General features: G+C 40.7%; 1 protein-coding gene across 2 annotated transcripts; it reads left to right on the top strand.

Moving 5' to 3' along the window:
• Positions 1-318: 318 nt before the first annotated feature.
• col2a1a (collagen, type II, alpha 1a) lies at positions 319-22,414 on the top strand. 2 transcript variants are annotated; one of them, XM_044038684.1, is made up of 54 exons: positions 319-617; positions 2,564-2,770; positions 3,877-3,893; positions 3,992-4,024; positions 4,769-4,801; positions 4,986-5,039; positions 5,413-5,505; positions 6,077-6,154; positions 6,311-6,355; positions 6,495-6,548; positions 6,918-6,971; positions 7,346-7,399; positions 7,519-7,572; positions 7,686-7,739; positions 7,831-7,875; positions 8,001-8,054; positions 8,221-8,265; positions 8,382-8,435; positions 8,618-8,716; positions 8,835-8,879; positions 8,987-9,085; positions 9,185-9,238; positions 9,328-9,435; positions 9,535-9,588; positions 10,088-10,186; positions 10,291-10,344; positions 11,129-11,227; positions 11,403-11,456; positions 11,542-11,595; positions 11,679-11,732; positions 11,829-11,882; positions 12,566-12,610; positions 12,749-12,847; positions 13,706-13,813; positions 13,942-13,995; positions 14,106-14,159; positions 14,286-14,339; positions 14,965-15,018; positions 15,131-15,238; positions 15,322-15,375; positions 16,167-16,220; positions 16,345-16,506; positions 16,683-16,790; positions 17,248-17,355; positions 17,528-17,581; positions 17,695-17,802; positions 17,902-17,955; positions 18,054-18,161; positions 18,472-18,525; positions 19,077-19,184; positions 19,321-19,609; positions 19,951-20,138; positions 20,241-20,483; positions 20,574-22,414. In XM_044038684.1, the coding sequence occupies exons 1-54, from the start codon at positions 524-526 to the stop codon at positions 20,718-20,720; spliced, it is 4,464 nt and encodes a 1,487-aa protein (XP_043894619.1). In that variant the 5' UTR covers positions 319-523; the 3' UTR covers positions 20,721-22,414. The 2 variants fall into 2 exon arrangements, with proteins under 2 accessions (XP_043894619.1, XP_043894620.1); XM_044038685.1 differs by lacking the exon at positions 2,564-2,770.
• The last annotated feature ends 697 nt before the right edge of the window (positions 22,415-23,111 follow it).

Below are 23,111 nucleotides of genomic sequence, written 5' to 3' on the forward strand. Positions count from 1 at the left end.
GCAATTTCTTCTAACATTTCCTTCAGGCAGCTTTGGGATTTTCTAATCCACTGGCATTATTTCATGTAGTTCAGTCAGAGCTTGGCCTTTGCCCTGCTGGACGTAGCTCACTCTCTAACGTTAAAGTGAAGGCACATCTTAATCATGCAGGCCAGGCCAAGCAGGTCAAGAGAGTAAGGAGGGCTTGAGTTAAAAAAAATCCCTGAGATGCTGCTGGATTGAGGGGAGGGAGATGAGGTTCAGGTTTCAGCTTTACAGGGGGTCTGGGGGAAGGACCGGTATTTTGGAATATACGAAGATCCATACAAGGCACAGTGGACATAAAACCGCGGTGCTTGCCCTGACGCGGTGGGTGCAGAGTGCCAGCTGGGGCCCCGGGTTGGATTCCACTTAGATTTTGGAGGATTTTGACTGCAAGGTGCCTTAAGTCTCTGGGAAGAAACACTTACACCACTGTCTGAAAGCCTGGTCTCCGCCGTCCCATCACTTCTCACCCGAGCTACTGCATGTCTAATATTTAGACATGTTCAGCTTTGTGGATTCAAGGACTGTTCTGCTACTTGTAGCATCCCAGGTTGTTTTACTATCCGTGGTCAGATGTCAGGAAGAGGACGACCGTAAGTTGCAAAGTTTTTCCTTTTCATTTAAAAAAAGAAACATTTAAATGTTCTCTTAATGACATAATTGACTATTGTTTACTTCTCTACGTGATGTTTCAGAACTGTGAGAAATATGTCCAGGAAAAGTGGCAGAAAATGAGATGCATGAAGAGAAAATAATGTTAAGCTGGGACACAGTAACATGTTATTTCAATTATTTACTTAGTGAGCCTTAATTGACAGGCAGGTCTTCAGTGGTCTGTCAAAGACAACGAGTGCGTAGTGTTTGGTAGGAAAAGTGAGGCTGTCAAGGCATACCTGTGTGAGATGGTGGACCAGGTGAACCATAGTCTCCATTTGTCCTCACCTGGGTCTGCTCAGTCTCTCCTGTTATGCATGTAATGTTGCAATGATGTATTTCAGAAACACATCTGTGAAAAGAAGACTTTGATAAGAGGTTGATTTTGGTTGCATTTCCCTATCTTTATCTTAAAGAACAAGTTGTCAATTGACAAATGGCAATTTTTTATTCTAAGGCAAATTTTTGGAAGGGCAAATTAAAATGAAATGTAATTGTTTTTCTTTTCTTTTCTTTCTTTCTTTGTCTTTTTTTTTAACTAAGATGTGTAAAATAGGCCTGATCACATGGTTTGGCTGGGGCAGGGTTTCCACGATGTAAAATGACAGGGTCAGACAGTGTTTGACCTCAGACTAGCAGGCTCAAAGGGTCAAAGGAAGAGAGAGGGGAACAGAGTGCACAGCAGAAGTCAACAGATGATAGTGTAGTTGTATTTATAGCACTTTCCTGCTTCCACTTGTCTTTCCTAGCATTACTCAGCTTTTTTTTTTGCATTCTGTTAATATGGAATACAAAGTAGAGACTTCAGATATAACTAATTTCTATTCAGGAATTAAACACCCATGTGACATGTATGTGCCAAGTACCACATTCACAAATACATTTAGAAAAACAAATAACAGCAGTTTGTTGGCCCAAGCCCTGAACTGCGTGCGTTTAACAACTCATCCATTCTTAACTCCCCGGTGTGTTTGCAGTGGCGCTTGACACAGCTATGGGACCCAGATGGAGAAATTTAGACGGACCCCCACTGTTTACTTAAGTCAGCAGCTTGTCAATTGGGCACAGTATCCCTGTAAGAGAGGTTCATTCATTCAAGCAGCCGAGCAGGCCTGCAGGTTAAATTACTCAGCAACGAGGAAATACCTCAACTACAACTTCAGACTGAACTGTTGACTGTGGCACTTGTTGACTTTTATGCTGCTATTAAATTCTCCCAATAATAATAATAAGACTGAACAAAGAAAATGTTTGAGAAATGTAAAAAAAAAAGAAATCACTCAAATGAATGAAGTTCATATAAACAATTAGTAAGTTACATAATTGTCTTGAAATAAGTTGCTAACTTTAATATGAAGTAACTTTATTTGAGTGTACATTCTTTAAGTTTCTTAAGAATTTTTAAGGTGTTTTTCTTATTTCACACATATATTATATTATATTGGGATCAAACCAGCACCTGTTCATGTGAGCAAAAAGGCCTCACATCGTCATGTTTAATTCTTGGTTTAATTCCTGGTTTAAGTTTTTTATAAACTCGATGTTACTTTCAAAAATGTTCAAAGCTTTTATTTGCTTCAGCATAACTTTTATTTTTCTCCGTCTTCCTTGTACATCCCTCACCTTCACTCATTAACCCCTCCTCCTCTATCACCCCCCACACTGCCAAAACTCCTCCTACTTTATGGTCCGCCCCCTTTGGCCCTCATACATCCTCTCATTGACACCAACATCTACCTGACCAACACACAACACACCACAAACTACAATATCTTTTCTATCTAATTCCATTTTGAACCAACCTTTCTGTCATCCTTCCCACTGCTCTTACTCTTACTTCTCTGTCCACCTGCTACGCCCCCACCCCCCCTGCTGGCCACCACAGAGGAGGCAGGTGACTGCATCCAGGACGGCCAGCAGTATAATGATAAGGATGTGTGGAAGCCAGAGCCGTGTCGCATCTGTGTTTGTGACAGCGGAGCAGTTCTGTGTGATGAGATAATCTGCGAGGAGATCAAAGAGTGTGCCAACCCTATCATCCCATCTGGAGAATGCTGTCCCATCTGCCCTGCTGATGCCAGTGCGCACATTGGTTGTAATTTATTTATTCATATACCCATAAATAAATTACTCTTATAGCTTGCATATATCTTTGTCCTGGCTAACGCTTCTGAATGGGGAACTGCCACAGGGTGCAAACATTCTGCCTGATCAGGGCTTTGCATTGAAAATAGAGTGTGGCTGTGATTTCCACAGCTTTAGCTGCTCTTGAAATACTATAGTTATATTTATTTGGCATTTGCATTAATGAGCTGTTACTCAAGCCTGCTCATGCTGTTCCCTAATTCAAAGTCAATCTCTACATGCTTGGTTTGTATAGAGACCAGACATGCAACATTACCAGGATTATATCACTTCCAGGATGGATCCTGACATGTCTGGTTCTTACCTAAACCAGTAGAGAGGCCTGTGCTTACTTTAACTGATGACTTTAGATGAAGCCTTTGTTCATTCTAAGCCAAAACCCATCGATTTATTTTTCAAAAGAAGGATATATTCAGCTGATTTCAATCAGAGAAGAACCAAAGTTTTTACAAACTTTTATGTGTGAGGCCTTTCAGACTGTATTGATGAAACTGTCTGAGGTTAAAGGGGAAAAGCCACTGTATTCCTGTGGTGTCTTCTGGAATAGTCCACCTCATTATTCAAATGAGTATCTACACAATGGCTGTCACCTCAGTTTTTTTCTCAGCAGCCAATCATTATCAAACATTGAGTTTGAAATCACTTAAATCATGTAAATGAATTCCATCAAATTTGACCAAAACAACATTTTATTAATGCAATCTACTTTCAAGGAAAAAATGACTGGCACTGACTGGCATTCTTTACTCAACCAGCTAAGCTCACAACATACTCACTTTGTACTGACAGTGTGTTAACATTATTTAATCTAAAATGCATTCCTATCTCTAAGCTTGCTTCTGCTTCATCTCTCATTATTAATATGATCTGGATGGGTTGTTCCCTTTGGGTTTGGTGAATGGTATTTGATCACTTTAGCATCGTTAGCTTTCATAGCAGGTCTCCTTTCCTAAGAACCTTTTCCTAAAATCTGTCACATGTCTGCAATGTTTATTACTTTTAATTAATTGTGTTGTTTCTTTTCATCATCGTCCATCCATCTGCAATAATCAGAGTCACTTGGTGCTAAGGTGAGACTTCACAACACAAGTATGCTGTGTATGAATATGAATTTTCTGTTTTCGCAGTTTCAGGCTCACTGATGTCACTTCTTTCTTTTATCAATCAGGGCCAGAAAGGTGAACCAGGAGAGATTGCCGATGTAAGTATGAATCCAGTGCAGGGCAAACAAAGTGATGCTTGGAATAAGTGATATTACGTCACTAAACAGAAAGCTTTTTGCACAAACTCATGACTAGTTTGAGTAATAGCTTTTCTTAGACAATGCCACAATCAAACAACCCTTTTTACATTTTGTTAGACACAATTCCTGAATCGTTCAGAAAGTTTTGGTTTGCTTTTTGTTCTTTTGAGCTCTTTAAAGGCCCAACATTGTTGCACATTCCGAATAATAGAAGTGATAATAAAAGTGCACTTATTTCTTAAGGATCTGTTTTGCTGATTTGAGTGTTATTTTTGCAAGACAAAGAGTTATTCAGAAAACCTGAAGAAATCCAGTTTGCTTGAGTTATTGAGTCCACATTCACTCGAGTTTTTAAACACTTTCCCACCTCTGAACTCCTGATCAGTAATGTCTGACTAACAAGAGGTTTGTATCAAATGAGGACAAACCCTTGCATTCCTGAGACATAATGAACCCACACAAATCGGCTTTAATCCACTCAGCAACTTTGTCACAACGACACGTCGGGTGAACAAAGCCAGTAACAGCAGAGGTTAAGAGAAGGCGATGTCTTCGTGAAACTTTTGGCTTGATATTCACTCGCTACAAATTCCAAGTCTACCTTTTGATGTTTTGACACAGCCGGACAAAACTTGTGGCATATTTATGAAAACAATCACTGATACTTGACATTAATTTTTTTTTGTTATCATCTTTGTGCAGGTTGTAGGACCAAAAGGACCACCTGGGCCAATGGTAAAAAAACAAACACCAATATCCTTCATATTTATACATTTTTCTACCATATAAATTATGCATGTATTCAAGCAAACTTCAATGAGATGGCACACTGGTTCCAATATAAACATGATTCTTGCTCTTTCTTAGTAATTCTGTGAATCTTACTGAGACACTTAACATTTTGTTTTTGTTTTTGCAGGGCCCATCAGGTGAGCAGGGACCACGTGGAGAAGCTGGCGCTAAGGGTGATAAGGTATGAACCCAAAACACCTTCTAATTTAGCAACAGCGGTTCTGATGATCCCTTTTGTTTCTTAAGTAATTTGAATAGTTCGAGAACACAGTTAACACAAGTGTGGTAACCTTCAGATCTCATCATACAACAGATACGACACTGTGTCTGAAAATGTTTTGTTGGATAAAACACACAGCACAGCAATGCAGCTAGTAATAATGAGAGCTCCTAAACTACAAGATGCTGTGTATTCCCAAGTATAGAGCAAAATCAACACCAAGGACTTGCCAGCTAAAAATAAATAAATCCAAAATATGATCTCTGACCTGAACACATCTTTAGTCCTCTCAGGTTTTCTTGCACAGAAAACAATCGCCTCTCTTTTTCCCTAGGGAAATCCTGGACCACGAGGAAGAGATGGTGAGCCTGGTACACCTGGAAACCCTGGCCCAGCTGGGCCACCTGGACCACCAGGACTTGGAGGGGTCAGTATTGCCGAGCAGTTTTGTCACGAAGCATAAACAAAATTTGACAGTTTGAGTTCCAGCCACAGTACAAGGCAATGCTGTTATTGCGCAACGCAGAGTGAAAAATGTTTGGCTGGGCAAAATGGCAGAAAAATAAAGCTGCATAGATGCAGTAAGGTTATGACATGAATAAAAAACTGATAAATGATGCATATTTGTACTAAAAATAACTCTTACTTTGTCTTCACAAACTTGAAAGCTGCTCAAAAAGGTTGTTTACTATCAAATCAAAGATGTTTTTTTTTCCTATAGCCCATATTTTACAATTTCCCTCTAGATGCTACATACTCAGTCCTTATCCCTTCGGCAGGGTGAGGAAAAATACCAAAATCAGGAAGAATATCTAAAAGGCACAAACAAAAAACACATATGACTAATTCATCACACAGCAGGGTCCATCATCCATGCAAGATGACAATGAGAAATGCAGATGTAGGCACATCTTGCTCATATTTTATTTGATGCTTTTTACTTTTTTAACCACATAAATTGACAGACCCTCTCTTCTCTGTTATTTATGCTTTTACAGAACTTTGCTGCTCAGATGGCTGGAGGTTTTGACGAGAAGTCTGGAGGCGCTCAGATGGGTGTGATGCAGGGACCAATGGTACGTAGCACAAGTGTGTTTGTATGGACAGTTCACCTGTCACAGTAACAAAACATCACCATTGACATCAACCTGGCCATGAAGTTGTGTCTATCAATGCAATACTGCCACCTAGTGGCTAAAAGCTTCTCTTGAACTCTCTTGTCTCTTCTGCAGGGTCCAATGGGTCCCCGTGGTCCCCCCGGACCTTCTGGAGCTCCTGTAAGTACATAATTACAGTTCTTCATGATGATGTAATTGATTAGAATACTCAAACAAACTAATATAATCATGTTAAGTATAAGGAAGAAGTGTTAGCATGATTCCGCTAATGTTTGGCATTGTCATTTTGTGTTTACAGGGACCACAGGGTTTCCAAGGTGGCCCCGGAGAGGCTGGAGAGCCTGGTCCAGCAGTAAGTATGACAAACTACACCTTGTTCCTTGTACAAAACAGACTGCAGTCAGTCAATACTGTTTATGAACCATGTATTTAAGTGTACAGCAGCCCTTTTGACAAAGTATAAATAATCAAATTAATGAGGGCTGAATTCCATTTAGCCTCCTCGGTTACAGGGTGCATGCTGCTTCACTGTCACACTGTCCTTACAGACATAAAGTGAACGGAGCCGTTGTAAATGTGACAAAGGGCCTGTTATGAATTATATTGAATATTTAGGTACATCTCTGTTTAATATTTGAGCGTGGTTGCGTAGATGCTAACACCTCTTTGATTGTCGTCATGACATGTGGCTTATCGACTAACTAACCTTTCTTTACAACAGGGACCAGTGGGACCTCGTGGACCATCTGGACCTTCTGGAAAACCGGGAAGTGATGTAAGTGTCAAGGAGGCTTCATCGAAACATGAAACACAGCACATTGATGAATGGAAACATACAATAAACCATGGTCAAAGAAAGCCACAGTTAATGTTCACTGTTTCTAATCATATATTAATTAACATCACACCTACTTAAATCTATTCTTTGTTTATCCACAATGATTAAATGAATTCTCCCTCAAACACTATACTAGCGCTCTAAACTACATGTGCCACCAGAGGGCACTGTCTACTTTCAAACAACACTGAGGAAAACTATGACAGCACAAAATACAATCTGCATCATTGTCACATTAGTGAAGGGCCTTGCAGTTACATCATGTCATGCAGCCACAGTTAATATTCCCATTACGTCCTGTTTGCTTTTAGGGCGAGTCTGGTAAACCTGGCAAAGCTGGAGAGCGTGGACCCGCAGGACCTCAGGTGAGTGAAATATCAATGAATCAATATTTGATCATGTCATACTCAATTAATAACTATCTCAGTCAGGTATTACATATACAGCAAAATCAAGGAATATGTTTGGTTTGTTTTTATCTCAGGGAGCTCGTGGATTCCCTGGAACTCCTGGACTTCCTGGAATTAAAGGACATAGAGTGAGTGTTTTTTAAACTTTCATTGTTACACAGGAAACAGAACAGAAAAATGTGTTGCTCTTTACATCTGATGACATGCAAGTTCTGATGAGTTTACTCCTTTGCCTCTCTAGGGTCACCCTGGTCTGGATGGGGCTAAGGGAGAAAATGGTGCAGCCGGAGCCAAGGTATGATAACCACATTACCTGTACTGATGTCATCACTATTGTCATCATTTTCAGTATTTTTCAATTTAAGTTTATCTGATTTCTCTAATAGGGTGAGTCTGGTTCCTCTGGAGAGAATGGTGCCCCCGGACCCATGGTGAGTTTGTGGTGCCAGATTATTCCAAACTATTCAGAACATTAAACGATGGCAGATTTACATCTGTAATGCCACTCAGATTATGTTCCACACATTTTCTATAATTTATTGTCCTTGTGTCAAAGGGCCCACGTGGTCTGCCTGGTGAGAGAGGACGTCCTGGAGCTGCTGGAGCTGCAGTGAGTCACCATTTCATATCTGTTACAATCCACTGAGCAGAAATACTCTATATAGATGTACTTTGGTGTCAGTTTCAATTCTTCCGAGTCCTTTATAATTTCACGGTCTCTTTATCATGATGATCATGATGCACAAACCTGACTGTCCTGTCTTGGTCCACTTCAGGGTGCCCGTGGAAATGATGGCTTGCCTGGTCCTGCTGGTCCACCTGTACGTATCAGTCTTCTTGCACCTGGTTCATGTTACTTTTCATATGCTATAACTGGAAAAGGTGATGTATTAATCAGACATGAAAACTAAAGTGAAGGTTTCTGTTTTTCCTTTAGGGGCCTGTTGGTCCCGCTGGAGCACCTGGTTTCCCAGGATCCCCAGGAGCCAAGGTTTGTCCATCATCAATGTGTATTTCAGTGTAAAATAAAGCTTAAAAACCTGCTTAGTATCACAAACTACTCACTTGTAGTGTTGTTGACAGGCAGGTAAGAATGAAGCATTTACTGGTAAATGAAATGCAGAGAAATTTTGATTTTCACCTGATAATGATAAACTTCCTTTGTCCTGTCAGGGAGAGGCTGGTCCTACTGGTGTCCGTGGAGCTGAGGGCCCGCAGGGACCACGCGGAGAGGGTGGTACCCCAGGATCTCCTGGACCAGCTGGAGCATCGGTTTGTTTTTCATTGCTGATCATTTACTTACACTCAGTCATTGTTATTCTAACACCATTTTTTATGTTTCAGTTATTTGCCGATTCATTGATTTATTGTTAATTCCATTTCTGTACAGGGAAACCCTGGTACCGATGGTATTCCTGGAGCTAAGGGATCTGCAGTAAGTTTTCTCTACAAACTACTAATTTACCACTATCTTGCTTCATGATTTATGATATTAATATTTCATTCACTATACTTAATAGTTTACTTGATTCTTTCATAAAGGGTGCTTCAGGTATTGCTGGTGCTCCTGGATTCCCCGGCCCTCGTGGCCCACCAGGACCACAGGGAGCAACAGGACCTCTGGGGCCAAAGGGGCAGTCTGTGAGTCACTTGTGATCATCTAAAAACACTGGTACCTATTTATACTTGTTACAGTTATTTATTCATGTGGGATGTCTTCTTCTTTGTTGCCATGCTTAGGGAGACCCTGGTATTCCTGGATTCAAGGGTGAAGCTGGACCCAAGGGAGAGCTTGTGAGTTCTTTGGCTTTGATTCAGTTTCAGTAATTTCTCTATTAGAATTATATTACAGAACACTTACTGAGGAGTCTTATATTTTTCAGGGCCCCGCTGGTCCTCAAGGTCCCCCTGGCCCTTCAGGTGAGGAAGGAAAGAGAGGAGCCAGAGGAGAGCCAGGAACTGCTGGACCACTTGGACCTCCAGGAGAGAGAGTACGTAATCAAGATATATCATAATATGACATTATTAAACTTGCTGTTTGTTGTTCCATCTAATCAAAGTTGTGTTTCCGTTTCCGTGATTTCTTTTAGGGAGCTCCTGGTAATCGTGGTTTCCCTGGTCAGGATGGTCTTGCTGGTGCTAAGGTGGGTTCTGAGTAAATCGACAGTCAACAGTCCCAATGTCATTTCAGCTCCCTGATTTCATTAATTTCCTAACAATTTGAAAATCCATAAAAGACATACAATGAGAAGAAACACATCTCAAACTAGATGTACAAACAGACATAGCACACAAAAGGGCAGCAAAACAAACGTTAAAGGCAACATCTCATAGTGTATTAAAAGGTAACATGCAGTGAGGCTTGCCTCATGTGTGCTGGCAACTCCAGCCAAAGCCAGATCCAGCTAAAGCCAGATCCCCTCAATCTAGATTATTGGACATCTAAGAGTAACTAAGAGCAACTAATCAGCTGAGAGACTGCAAAAGTACATAACGGTTGAGGCAGTTTACAGAAGTAAGGAAGAGCATATGCTCCAAGAACTACATAATCAAACACACTGCTAATATCATGAAACCAGCTGTCACACTGACAGAAACTGACTGATATTTAAAAATGACTTACCTCGGCCTCATTTTCTCCAGGGCGCCCCTGGTGATCGTGGTGTTTCTGGAGCTGGTGGGCCTAAAGGTGCTTCTGGAGACCCAGGACGCCCAGGAGAGTCCGGTCTTCCCGGAGCCAGAGTGAGTCCTGCATCTTTGTTCTTCACACGCCCAGAATCTGACAATGAATGAGGCTGGTTTGATATGACAGACTGACTTTGTGTTTGTTTGTGTGCCTGTCATAGGGTCTCACCGGTCGCCCCGGAGATGCTGGTCCTCAAGGCAAAGTTGGACCCTCTGTAAGTATAATGCTTAGATATATACGTGCCTAGCCTGCCCAGTTTCACTTCAGAGATAATAAAGGGAATGTATACACATACATACTTTATACTGCTAATTAACAGCACAAATCTTTTTAAAAATAAGAAAATACACCATTTATTGTTTCAAATGACCTAGGTTATATAGTTTTCATCCCCAGACCTTCATCATGTAAAATTCATAAATTCAGTATTCATTTAATACTGTATAATATGATTGTGTCACAATGTGATTCATTGTGATTCAATGTGATTCAACAGTAAAAAAATAAAAAATAAATACAAAAATATATATATATATGTACATACAAAAAATAAACTAATAATATAGATTACTAGTACACTTTTATGATGGACTGAATATGTATTGAGTGATTTTTATGGCTTACTGTTTTGATTGAAGAGTTTGATGCCAGAATCTGTGACCAGAAAAGTTTCATGTAAGTTCCTTAAATAGAAGAGTCTGACAAGATAAGCTGCAGCATCTGACAGATTTAATAGGGATTATGACAAAACTCATGTATACATCCTTGACAGGGGGTATACTCTGAAATCAATAACCACAACCCCAGATTCGACCAAGTAAAAAACTAGTGAACACCATTTTTACTATGTACAATGTAACACTGGCTCTTTTTTTGTACCCTACCATAATAATCCTTATGCATTACCATGCACAAATTCAAGGGAAAAAACATAATGTTTGTGTTTCAGTGATAGATTTGCAGATTTTAGAAAGATATTCACCTTGTGCTGTTTACAGGGTGCACCTGGTGAGGACGGTCGCCCTGGCCCACCTGGTCCTCTGGGAGCACGTGGACAACCCGGAGTGATGGGATTCCCTGGACCAAAGGGAGCCAATGTACGTGTGTTAGTGTTTTCCATAAATAAAAGTAGTGTGGGAACACAGCGTGTTAATACAGGGTATCGTTACACATGATTGTATAGTATTTAAGGAGCCAAACAACACTACTTTCATTAACATTGACACTACCAAGACACTCTGCAGGTCATTTAATATGATTTCTCTTTAACAGGGTGAACCAGGAAAGCCAGGAGAGAAGGGTCTTGTTGGTCGTCCTGGACTGAGAGTAAGTATAATATCTCTCCATACTTTAAATGGATCCATCTATTCTGTATCCCATTTGTCATAGTTAATAACTTCTCTCTGCACAGGGTCTGTCTGGAAAAGATGGTGAGACTGGTGCCGCTGGACCCCATGGCCCTGCTGTGAGTATTTTTACCATGACAGCTTTGACAGTTTTTACTTGTCTCTGTTCCCGACTGATCACGTGTTTGGATTTGTCATATAGGGACCTGCAGGAGAGAGAGGAGAACAAGGTCAGCCTGGTCCTCCTGGCTTCCAGGTGAGTTTATTTTCTCATATAACCTCAGGCAGTAATGTTAACTTTAATTACAGCAATCATGATTAAAACAATCACTTTGCTGTTTTTTTTGAATAGGGTCTGCCTGGACCATCTGGTGCCCCAGGAGAAAATGGAAAACCTGGAGACCAGGTGAGGGTTTATCCGGTTGAAATGTTGTTGTGTCACATCTGCACGTGTATCACAGAGCAGGTATAGTACAAACCACAGGTAGACTAAACTGAGTAGCAGTTCCTTGAAAAATTATAATACATGGCGTACTTGGCTGAGGTAAATATAGATAAATATAACTGGAAATCAATTTTTTTTCCAAAACACTATACCTTAGGTCAGTCATTAACAAAGACTTGTAAAACTATGGGAGATATTCTTTTGGGTTATTAAAAGCATTTGGATACTTTTTTTTTCTTGACTTTTGCTTCAGATTTATTAAATAACACATTCATAAAAATAAATTGCGATAAATTTATCAAAATGACACCTGTTTAAAATAATATTAGGTGTTAAAGAAATGGCAGTAAAAATCAGTCAGAAATGCTATGTCATGCATGAATATGCTCGCGTTGTAATTTATATTGTGAATTGGGCATGATAGATTGTCATCCTTTAAAAGTTGGTTATTTTTTTATTATCCTTTCTTTTCACATTGGTCGATAACAATCCCGGAAAACAAAGATTATTAAGTGTAATTTCTTTTGTGCACATAGACAATAATGACTTCAAACTCAACATTAATTGTCTCGGCTAATTACACCTGTAGTTTTACCCCTAATTATGTATACTTAAACCAATCTGCATATGTTTTCTTTCTGCAGGGTGTTCCTGGAGAGGGTGGAGCTCCTGGTGCTGTTGGAGCTAGAGTGAGTGTCCATGTTCACATGTTGTTGTCTGTATTAAAGACTGATATGAATGCATTTGTTACATACACTGTTGGATCACATCACATAACCACTTCCCCTTTCCTCCATCTGATCCAGTGTTTTTTTGTTTCTTAACAGGGTGAACGTGGATTCCCTGGTGAGAGAGGCGGCGCCGGACCTCAGGGACTTCAGGGACCTCGTGGACTTCCTGGAACAGCTGGAACTGATGGACCCAAGGTCAGTGGATCACACTGATGCAGATTAAAGTTTTGAAATTTATTGCTCAATATCCACGAGTAGCAGCTGCCGTTTCTCATATTCAGCATGTTCAGTGTGCAGGTGCAGCTTGAAAGATTTTCTGCCCAGTCGACAGGAATAACTACATTCATCATCATAAAATGTGCAAAAGTCTCTTTCACTGAAGTGAACTTGTCCCAATTTGTGAAAGGCTGAAATTTAAATTAAGCGTGAAGGTGATTACAGAATCATTGCTGACAAGAACAAGCCTCTTATTAATATTTTCTTTTGCATGTTGGGATATTCCTAAGGTTTCTTTGACAAATACAGTACATCATGACGACAACATCACAGAGAACACTGTGGCAGGCCCTAAAAACAGTCCATTATAATCCTCTGTTTTTGTATAACTTCAGCACATGACATACAACGTGTTAATAATTAAGCTTCAGAGACTGTCAGGTTGACTTTTTGCTGTTAAGACACATGCAGGCTAACCGTTTCCTCTTCCTGTTGTTTCTAGTTTTTATGCTAAGCTAAACTTACCTGCTCATGTCTCCAGCCTTATGTAGACAAGCATATATCCCATGATTACACACTATGTAATGCAAATATTTGCCCACAATGATCATGTTGACCACACAATTCTTCTGAGAAACAATGTGAGAGAAGATGATAGCATGAGAAGATGATGTTTGCCAGTTGCCACAAGCTAATTTGTTCAAAAATATGACATGAGTTAAATGTCCTGCACATCTACAGGACAAAACACATGAGTGCACCTGCTCTAAAACACAAAACAGAAAGGAAAAAAAGTAAGAAAATAGACTTACAGGTGACCTCTTGGTTGTCATTCAGGGAGCCATTGGACCAGCTGGCGCTCTTGGATCTCAGGGACCACCCGGTCTGCAGGGTATGCCTGGAGAGAGAGGAGCTGGTGGAATCCCAGGACCAAAGGGAGACAGAGTGAGTGAGAGAAGTCACTTTAACTGACCTATATTGTAATTTCATGATGTAAAATGGTGCATTTACCCAAAGAAAAGTCAACACCATTCACGTATGAATAACAAGCATCATTTGTTTTTGTCCAAAAGGGTGACAATGGACAGAAAGGACTTGAGGGTGCTCCTGGAAAGGATGGTTCTAGAGTAAGTTCAAAATATTGTATTTGGTATTATACCAGAAGCATGACAGTTACTGTGGCCCAAACTCTGCTCTCTTGAACCTGTTTATACATTCATGTTTGCTTTGTTCTCAGGGTTTGACTGGTCCCATTGGTCCTCCTGGCCCATCTGGACCCAACGGTGCCAAGGTAAGAATGACAACATTACTGGGCTGGGGTATCAACTGAGTTTGAATAAAGTAGTAAAAATTACTTTAATTTTCAGTTTGTATGTGCATTGATTATTTTTCTGACTGACTGTTTCTCTCAATCCAGGGAGAGACTGGACCTGGTGGACCGTCTGGAGCTCCTGGTTCCCGCGGTGCTCCTGTAAGTATCTTTGTGTGTGTGAGAGAGCTTGGATTATCTAAACTTGATGATCTGTTTTAAAAAAAATATGTAAAGCAACACATTATGATGCTTCTAAACAGTAACACTTACAATATGGTTATAGTTATAACGTGATGACCTATTAACATGGCATTACTGTTATATGTTCTCCATATTACAAAGTGATTACATTTTGTTACTGTACTGTGATGTGTTACCACAATAGAATAAAAAGCATCATACAGAGTACCTGAACATAATGGTTCATGAGTCACACATGGATTGGCCTCCGCTGAGTCCAGACCTTAACCCCATTTAGAATCTTTCTGTTCTTGTGCTGAAGAAAATTTAACACAGTGAATACATACATTTTAGCAATACATTTTCAGCTGATAGTTTATTTGTTTATCAATCTGCATGGTTATTATTATTACGGAGCAAATAGAGAAATAATTAACACAAATGTTGGTGGAGGAATGTAGGATGAGGATATTATTTAGGCAGATCACATGTGACACATATTGGAAATGTCAGAACATTTTATCATTTAAAATTAGAATAAAACTATTATTTTATGAAAGAAAAAAAACAATGATTACTTTATATGTTTTCCATCCTCTTTCAGGGCGATCGTGGTGAGGTTGGTCCTCCTGGACCTGCTGGCTTTGCTGGACCTCCTGTAAGTAAATTTAACACTATGAATGAATGTACATATTTAAAAAATAATAATAATAAATGAATTGACAATATAAATTAACTGACAATATTACTGTTGTGTTTTCAATACCAAGGGTGCAGATGGTCAGCCTGGTGCAAAGGGAGAGCTCGGTGAGGCCGGACAGAAGGGAGAGGGTGGTTCTCCTGGACCTCAGGGACCATCTGGGGCTCCTGGACCTGTGGTGGGTATTTTACCTCAAAGCATGTTTATACTCAGTATATAATGTCACCATTCACCCGCTAATACAATAAGTATCTTTTTCAGGGACCTACTGGTGTGTCTGGACTTAAAGGAGCTCGTGGTGCTCAGGGAGCTGCTGTAAGTAGAATCTTATTCATACTTAAATATCTTTAATATTGTAGTCTTGGCCTTAATATGTAAAGTGCCTGGAGATAATGTATTTTGAGAATTAGCACCATTCAATAACATTTGACATGAATGTAATTTGATGAACAAACCACTGCACAATATATCAGATGATTAGAGATACCATCAGAATTCAAGCAAAAAAAAAAAATTGAATCAATGAATAAATAAAAATGAAGCTTCTCAGTCTTATGTGACAGAAGCTGGCGTTGTGTTTTTTGACTCACTGGTGAATCTTCTGAAGACACAAATGGAGATTTTTAATGGAGATTAAAACAATGTTTGATTAACTAAGAAAAGAGACAGAAATAAGCAGGCATCTAAGCTGCTGTGTGAACCCCAGATGCACACAATAGACTACACACTGTCAAACTGAAGTCCACAATTTGATCCACATAGACATCGTAATAGAGCCAGCTTTGCTACGTTGACTTTACTAACTTAAATCATACTGGCTGAAGAGAAGAGTGGATATTCTACATCAGGTCAAAGTACAATTTGTTATTTTTACACTCATTTTGTTTATTGTGCTTATTCTACCTATTCATCAAGTATTTTATTGACAAATGTTATTGTAATAACCGCTGCTATAATTCTTTGCCCTCACAGAGTTTAAAACATAGAAAACACTCAAATTGAAGAATGCTCAAAGAAATGACCTCACAACACTATCAATACCTTATGAATAATGACATGGCAAGAGGGTAGTTGTTAACTAAACCCTTTTTTTCTTTTTTTGACAGGGTGCCACTGGATTCCCTGGTGCTGCTGGCAGAGTTGGAGCTCCTGGCCCTAATGTAATTTCCCCAACAATACATTTCAACAAGACATGAGACAGACGTTTATTCAGTCAACCTGGAATAAATCGGGTTTGTGTATTTCAGCTTGTACTTACTGAAATTATTTGCCCACTCATTTTAGGGTAATCCTGGCCCTGTTGGTCCCTCTGGTCCTGCTGGTAAAGACGGACCAAAGGGTATTCGTGGTGACGCCGGCCCCCCAGGAAGATCAGGAGATCCTGGGCTTCGTGGACCTTCTGGTCAACAAGGAGAGAAGGGAGAGCCTGGAGCGCCTGGAGAACCTGTGAGTTTAAATTAGCACATCCAACAAACCAAATATTTGCCCCCAATCACCCATTATTCAATCTAAATGAAAATGGCATACTACTAACATGAGAAAGGGAAATGTACACTGAATTTAGTCTGCTGGAGGAAATAGGAGCATTTCATGACTTTGTCCTCTCGTTCCTGAATCTGTAGGGTAAAGATGGACCTTTTGGACCTGCTGGTCTGATTGGATCCCGTGGTCCTGTAGGTTTGCCCGGTCAGCGTGGAGAGAGAGGATTCCCTGGTCTCCCTGGACCTTCTGTAAGTGCCTACATTCTTCTCTATTAATATTATTTAAGCTTTAGCTTCGATTTAAGCTGTTTAATTTGTTTAAAGTACCAGGTCTTTGTGCGCTCCCCAGATCTGTCACACATTTTTACATGTTTACAGGTTCAGTCAACCTTAAAATAATCTTATTGTCAAGACTTATGTATATTTTTATTGAGTAGTGTACTTACGTCAGCCAAAATGTTTCCAGCACTCTTTAAATCCATAGACCCATGTTAACGGGCCTATGAAACGTCAGAGCACAGAAGTACACAAGTAAACAAGATAGTAATCCCCATGATCCCACACTGCTTCCTGAAGTCCTCACATTTAGTCCTCACATCTTTTGTCATCATTTTGATTGAGATACCCCTAGCAGCAGAAATGACACACTGTGCATTTAAGTGTTACAGGAGATTAAAATATAACATGAACACCTGTTTGTGTTTAGGGAGAGCCTGGTAAACAGGGAGCTTCAGGTTCTGGTGGTGATCGTGGACCTCCTGGACCAGTGGGACCCCCTGGAATTACTGGACCTGCTGGAGATACTGGTAGAGAGGTCAGAATTTATCATTACTTACAGTATGTCTGGATATCAGTAATTAATCAACATATGTAACTGTAAAACCAAGAATCACAGTATATGAGACAATAGCAGAATTTAGTTAACAAGGGAAATACCACTTTGTTCTTGAGCTATAACCTTAAATGCACCCGTTCGTGTATCCCAGGGAACTCCTGGTTCAGATGGACCTCCTGGTCGGGACGGAGCTGCTGGTGTCAAGGTGAGAGATTTCAGTCTCACATAAAATTCTGAAACTAGTCCATTACACTTTACAAGATCAGCAACTATAGTGACTGTTGTTATCCTGACTCATTGTCTTGTTTTCTCCTGCAGGGAGAGCGAGGTAACACTGGTCCTGCTGGTGCCCCTGGAGCTCCTGGTGCCCCCGGTGTCCCTGGACCTCTTGGACCCCTTGGAAAGCAGGGAGACAGAGGAGAAGCTGTAAGTACCACATGACACTGTAAGGAAAAAGTGTTGAGACACTGTCATGCTTTCAGGGTTAACCAATAAGAACCAACTCACTTTTGCTTCTTTCTTTAGGGTGCTCAAGGACCTGCAGGACCTTCTGGACCCGCTGGTGCAAGAGGAATGGCTGTAAGTCTCATAATCCCGAACTAAAACTGTATTAACTTCATTTAGAGCTTGAAAATATACAGTCATTAACATTTCGACATGGAAAATCTTTATTCCAGGGACCCCAAGGACCACGTGGAGACAAGGGAGAGGCTGGTGAGGCTGGAGAGAGAGGACAAAAGGGTCACCGTGGGTTCACTGGTCTGCAGGGTCTTCCTGGACCCCCTGTAAGTAATCTGAAAATTGAAAATGTTTCGGTATAAAATATTAAGGAGATATATTAAGCCAATAAGAGACATGGAATAAACATGAGAGCAGAAAGTTGGTGCGTGTTTGACTGCAAGAAGACTATCTGGCCAGCATTGCAACTTAATTTGTCATGTAGTTCTGTGTTATATAATTTTATAGAACTGGTATCAAATATCAATATTAACAGCATATCAAAAATGCACATCAATACCCAGCCCTATCCCTACAGCATCATTTTTTTATCCATTCTTTCCTTCTTCTAATGAGTCTCCATTATTTTCTTAACAGGGTCCATCTGGAGATTCTGGAACTACTGGACCTGCAGGACCAAGCGGTGCTAAGGTACGAGAACTGACCTAAAGCAAAGAGAGAAATAGAGGAACTTTATATTTCGGTACTGCAGCTTTGTCACCCAAGACATGCAATTGTAATAAAGGGCATAGAATAAGCTTTTTGTAATTATCCAATCACATGACAGAGATGTGGACAGGAAAGGCCAGGTGCTGTGGTTACCCACTGGAGTGAAAAGATGAGCGGCCAAGGCATTTTTTAATTACTCTCTGCAGGGAAAAGAGGCAGGCAGATTTTGATTTGTGTAAAACCACTCTGCTGAGAAATGAACTTCAATATCAACCCTAGATTAACTGAGCACTGTGCATGATAAGAAATATGAAGGGAAATGTCACATATAATCTTCAAGCATAATAAGGCAAAGGGTCTGGAGGTGATTGGACAAATTGCTGCAGAATTCAAATTAGTTGAATTAAAATACAGCACATTTAAAACTATTGTTTTGCACTTTGCACAAAAAGCGGAAGTTTAGTAAATGAAATAATAATTCATATTTACATTCACTTGTATTTTACTTATTTTAAAACTCACTGTGTCTGTAGGGACCAGCTGGACCAACTGGACCTGCTGGCAAAGATGGATCTAATGGACAACCTGGACCAATTGGACCTTCTGGACCCCGTGGACGCTCTGGAGAAACTGGTCCTGCTGTACGTAACATGACATTAAAAATATCTAAAAAAAAATTTTTTAAAAACCCTTCAAAATATAAACTACTATACTGTATTACTATGCTAGTAATTTTACACATACAACAGATCATTTGTTTCTCTTGCTTTCCTTCAGGGTCCTCGAGGTAACGATGGACCCCCTGGTCCCCCTGGTCCCCCTGGCCCTGGCATTGACATGTCTGCCTTTGCTGGTCTGGGTCAGACAGAGAAGTCCTCCGATCCTCTCAGGTACATGAGGGCCGATGAGGCCTCCAGCTCCCTGAGGCAGCACGACGTTGAGGTTGACTCAACACTCAAAACCCTCAACAGCCAGATTGAGAACCTGCGCAGTCCTGACGGCTCCCAGAAGAACCCTGCTCGCTCCTGCATGGACCTGAAACTATGCCACCCTGAGTGGAGGAGCGGTAAGTGGGACGGAGGGTTCAGAATGTATAACAGACAAGGTTCCACAGGGCTGAATTATCAGCATCCTTACATTCATACGACAGAATTATGATCCATTAGAACCTTGTGCCACCGATATGACTTGAAACCCTATTGGCTTTCAATCTACAGAAGGGTCCAGATAGCTGTTACCCCATTTTATATTAAGGGAAATTCCTTAAAAATTCACAGACACATATATTACCTCTGTGTTCATCCAACAATCTAACCAATTTGCAAGTTAAAAACACAGTTTAACAGAGCTGTGGAAGTTAAATTCAAGCTCGATTCCTTATTAACCTTATTCCTCTCATGTCTCCAGGTGACTACTGGGTTGATCCCAACCTTGGCAGCACAGCTGATGCCATCAAGGTATTCTGCAACATGGAGAGTGGAGAGACCTGCGTCTACCCAAGCATCACCAAGATCCCCAAGAAGAACTGGTGGACCAGCAAGAGCAAGGACCGCAAACACATCTGGTTCGGAGAGACCATGCGTGGAGGATTCCAAGTGAGTGCATACTTGTTTTTATGTCTTTGTCTATGAAGAACTAAATCATCATCTACATGAAAGCTGCAAATATATTTCCTCACCTGTTATCTGGTCCTACAGTTCAGCTATGCCCAGGAAGGCCCAGTTGCCAACACCGCCAGCATCCAGCTGACATTCTTGAGGCTTCTATCCACTGAGGCAACCCAGAATTTCACTTACCACTGCAAGAACAGCATTGCCTACATGGACCAGACCACAGGCAACCTGAAGAAGGCTTTGCTTTTGCAGGGATCCAATGATGTGGAGATCCGTGCAGAGGGCAACAGTCGCTTTACATACAGTGTGTTGGAGGATGGCTGCAAGGTGAGAGCAGACAGCTGCAACACAGAAACATAATCTACTGTTGTCATTCTAGTGTAAGACTGTTGATAACACATCTATCCACTCCAACAGAAACATACAGGCCAGTGGGGCAAGACCGTCTTTGAGTACAAAACACAGAAGACCTCCCGTCTGCCCATTGTGGACATTGCTCCTATGGACATCGGAGGAGCGGATCAGGAGTTCGGAGTGGATGTAGGCGCCGTCTGCTTCTTGTAAAGTGGAGATTCACAATGGCCCCCCCCCAAATAACAGGAAATAAATAAAACTCAACCATGAAACATTACACATAATTCCATAATAAAGAAGACTGGAAATTATAAAAGAAAATTGATACTTTTTTCTCTCACAACGAAGTGCTCTCCAAGATGTACTCCCTGGATGTTAGCACTGAAGGGCACCGGCAATATCTGTACACCACACTAGCATTCTCCGTCAACCCGCTTCCTGAGATCCAGTTATGTTTCCCATGGCCCACTGTTGACGGGAGAACCAGGAGGAAGAGGGACCAAGCGAACAAGTTATGGAGAACAGAAACATGACTTGATGTCACTATTTATTGTCTAACCTAAATGGGCAGAGTTGAGGTAGGACTGGACGGGTTCACTTTGTAAGTATGACAAGCTCCCTTTCCACTACAGAACAGCCGCACAACCTCTGTCCCAGTCCTACTCCAGCTCCCTCCCTGTTTCTCTTCTGACACACAAACACGGCATTTTGAATCAGTGTAGACCAAAAACAATATCTATATATTCTCAGTAAGTAAAATCAAATCCAGGTGCTCTAGGCCTGTCCATCAAGAGCAGGAGCAAAACCTTTACTGTGTATTATAAATCCCTTGGTTCTATTGTTGTAAAGGTCTGTGTTTATAAACAACCAGATGGTTTTTATATATATATTTCCACAGTAGGTGTGTACATGTGTCTATATGCACACCAAAACATTTTGGAAAGTGAGGTTACATTTGGGATGTATGTTTCAGTGTCCTGTACCCCTTGACTGCCCATCAGAGGAAGGCCCAGGTCTTATCAAAATAAAAGAAAAACAAATGGCTTTGAAGAATTTCAGAGAAATTCATTTTTGCCTTTTTATTGTCGTCATCCAGATTGTGCTACCTCACGCTGAAAATCAAAGTGAAAATGTTGAGTTTAAATCTGAGCTGACCAAAACACTAGCTTTCAGGTGGATCTGGGGCTGAACGGCCATCTTTGCTTTGGGTTGCTCTCTGTTCAGAAGGTGCTATGAGTTCTGTAACACCCCCCCTGCCTCCAAAACCCCAGTTCCTACTAGCCTCACACCACACACTCACACTCCACCCTGGAGGAGAAATGCAGTCAGGTTAAGACAAGGGTGACGGGCAACTTGGCGGCCTCCTCTAGAGTCCAGATCCACAAAGCTGAAAACAGGATTCTGAGGACGGTCACTAAACCAAACCAGCCAGGGTGGGTTGTCTCTGTGTGTGTGAGGGTGTGTAAATTTTTTTTTTAATTAATTTTATGATGACCATTTTTGTTTTTATTTTGTTACACTTCATGTTGCTGTAAATTGGAAAATAAAAGGAAAAGCGAATTAAGAATGAAGTTGATTTTTGAGAATTGAATAAAAACAGAAATGGCGTGGGGATGTAATTCCTTGTCTCAACAGAACCGTTCATGTGTGCTATTTTTTTTGGAATACTTGTATTTCTTGAGGTCAGTTACTCTCGACTGTGAGCGAGTTGTCTACGTGTGAGTGCTTGCATGTGTGTAAAAGTTTGACTGTGATGCAAGAGTGTATTTTCATATTCTCAGAAACTAATACGTAGGAGCTAAAGTACTGTATTGGTTCTGCGGTGTCAGGGTTGGTCCGGGTGTCATTCGCTCCTGTTTGTTTGAACTAATAGGCATAAATAAAGAGAATTTTGTTGACCGGAATCAAGTATTTTGTAGAGTAGTGAATTGACACACCATGACAGCTGCATCCCTATTTGTCAGTGGTCTGCCTCCTCTCCAGCCTGTCATGAGAATGAAATCTTAGCACATTAATGACATTATTTAAACTACTAAAATCTATTATGGATCCAAATATGAATTTTAATGGGCAAAATATTAACTTTCATACAAATTCATCTTCGACCACTTTATCCTCCACATGAGGGTTGTGGGGGGAGCAGTGCCAATCTCAGCTAACATAGGGTGATAGGCAGGGTACACCCTGGATAGTTCACCAGTCCATCACAGGGCCACATACACAGCCAAACAAGCACCCACTCTCACTCTCATACTCACAACTATGGTCAATTTAGAGTGTCCAATTTAGTGTCCCCATGTTGCATGTTTTTGGACTGTGGGAGGAAGCTGGAGAACCCGGAGAAAACCCACACACACAGAAGAGAACATGCAAACTCCAAGCAGAAAGGCCCTTGTTCCGACCGGGTCGTGAACCTGGGTCTTCTTGTTACGAGGGCAAGAGTATCATACAAATGTCTAACAAAAAACAAAATGTCAAAATAGTTTGAGGCTTCAAAAATCTATTGCACTTAAAAAGAAAACATTAGATCACATTTGAATGGGGAAATCTGTATGAAGATGTGTCAGAAAAACAATTTGTGGACAGTGAGAGAACAGAAAG

The sequence above is a fragment of the Solea senegalensis genome, linkage group LG11 (assembly GCF_019176455.1).
Source record: "Solea senegalensis isolate Sse05_10M linkage group LG11, IFAPA_SoseM_1, whole genome shotgun sequence".
Lineage (NCBI taxonomy): Eukaryota > Metazoa > Chordata > Actinopteri > Pleuronectiformes > Soleidae > Solea > Solea senegalensis.

Bases quoted from the DNA above. Each gene is read 5' to 3' on its own strand.
- col2a1a (XM_044038684.1), top strand. From the start codon at position 524: ATGTTCAGCTTTGTGGATTCAAGGACTGTTCTGCTACTTGTAGCATCC. The intron at 6,972-7,345 runs GTAAGTGTCAAG...GTTTGCTTTTAG, and splicing joins CTGGAAAACCGGGAAGTGAT to GGCGAGTCTGGTAAACCTGG. The intron at 9,086-9,184 runs GTGAGTCACTTG...TGCCATGCTTAG, and splicing joins TGGGGCCAAAGGGGCAGTCT to GGAGACCCTGGTATTCCTGG.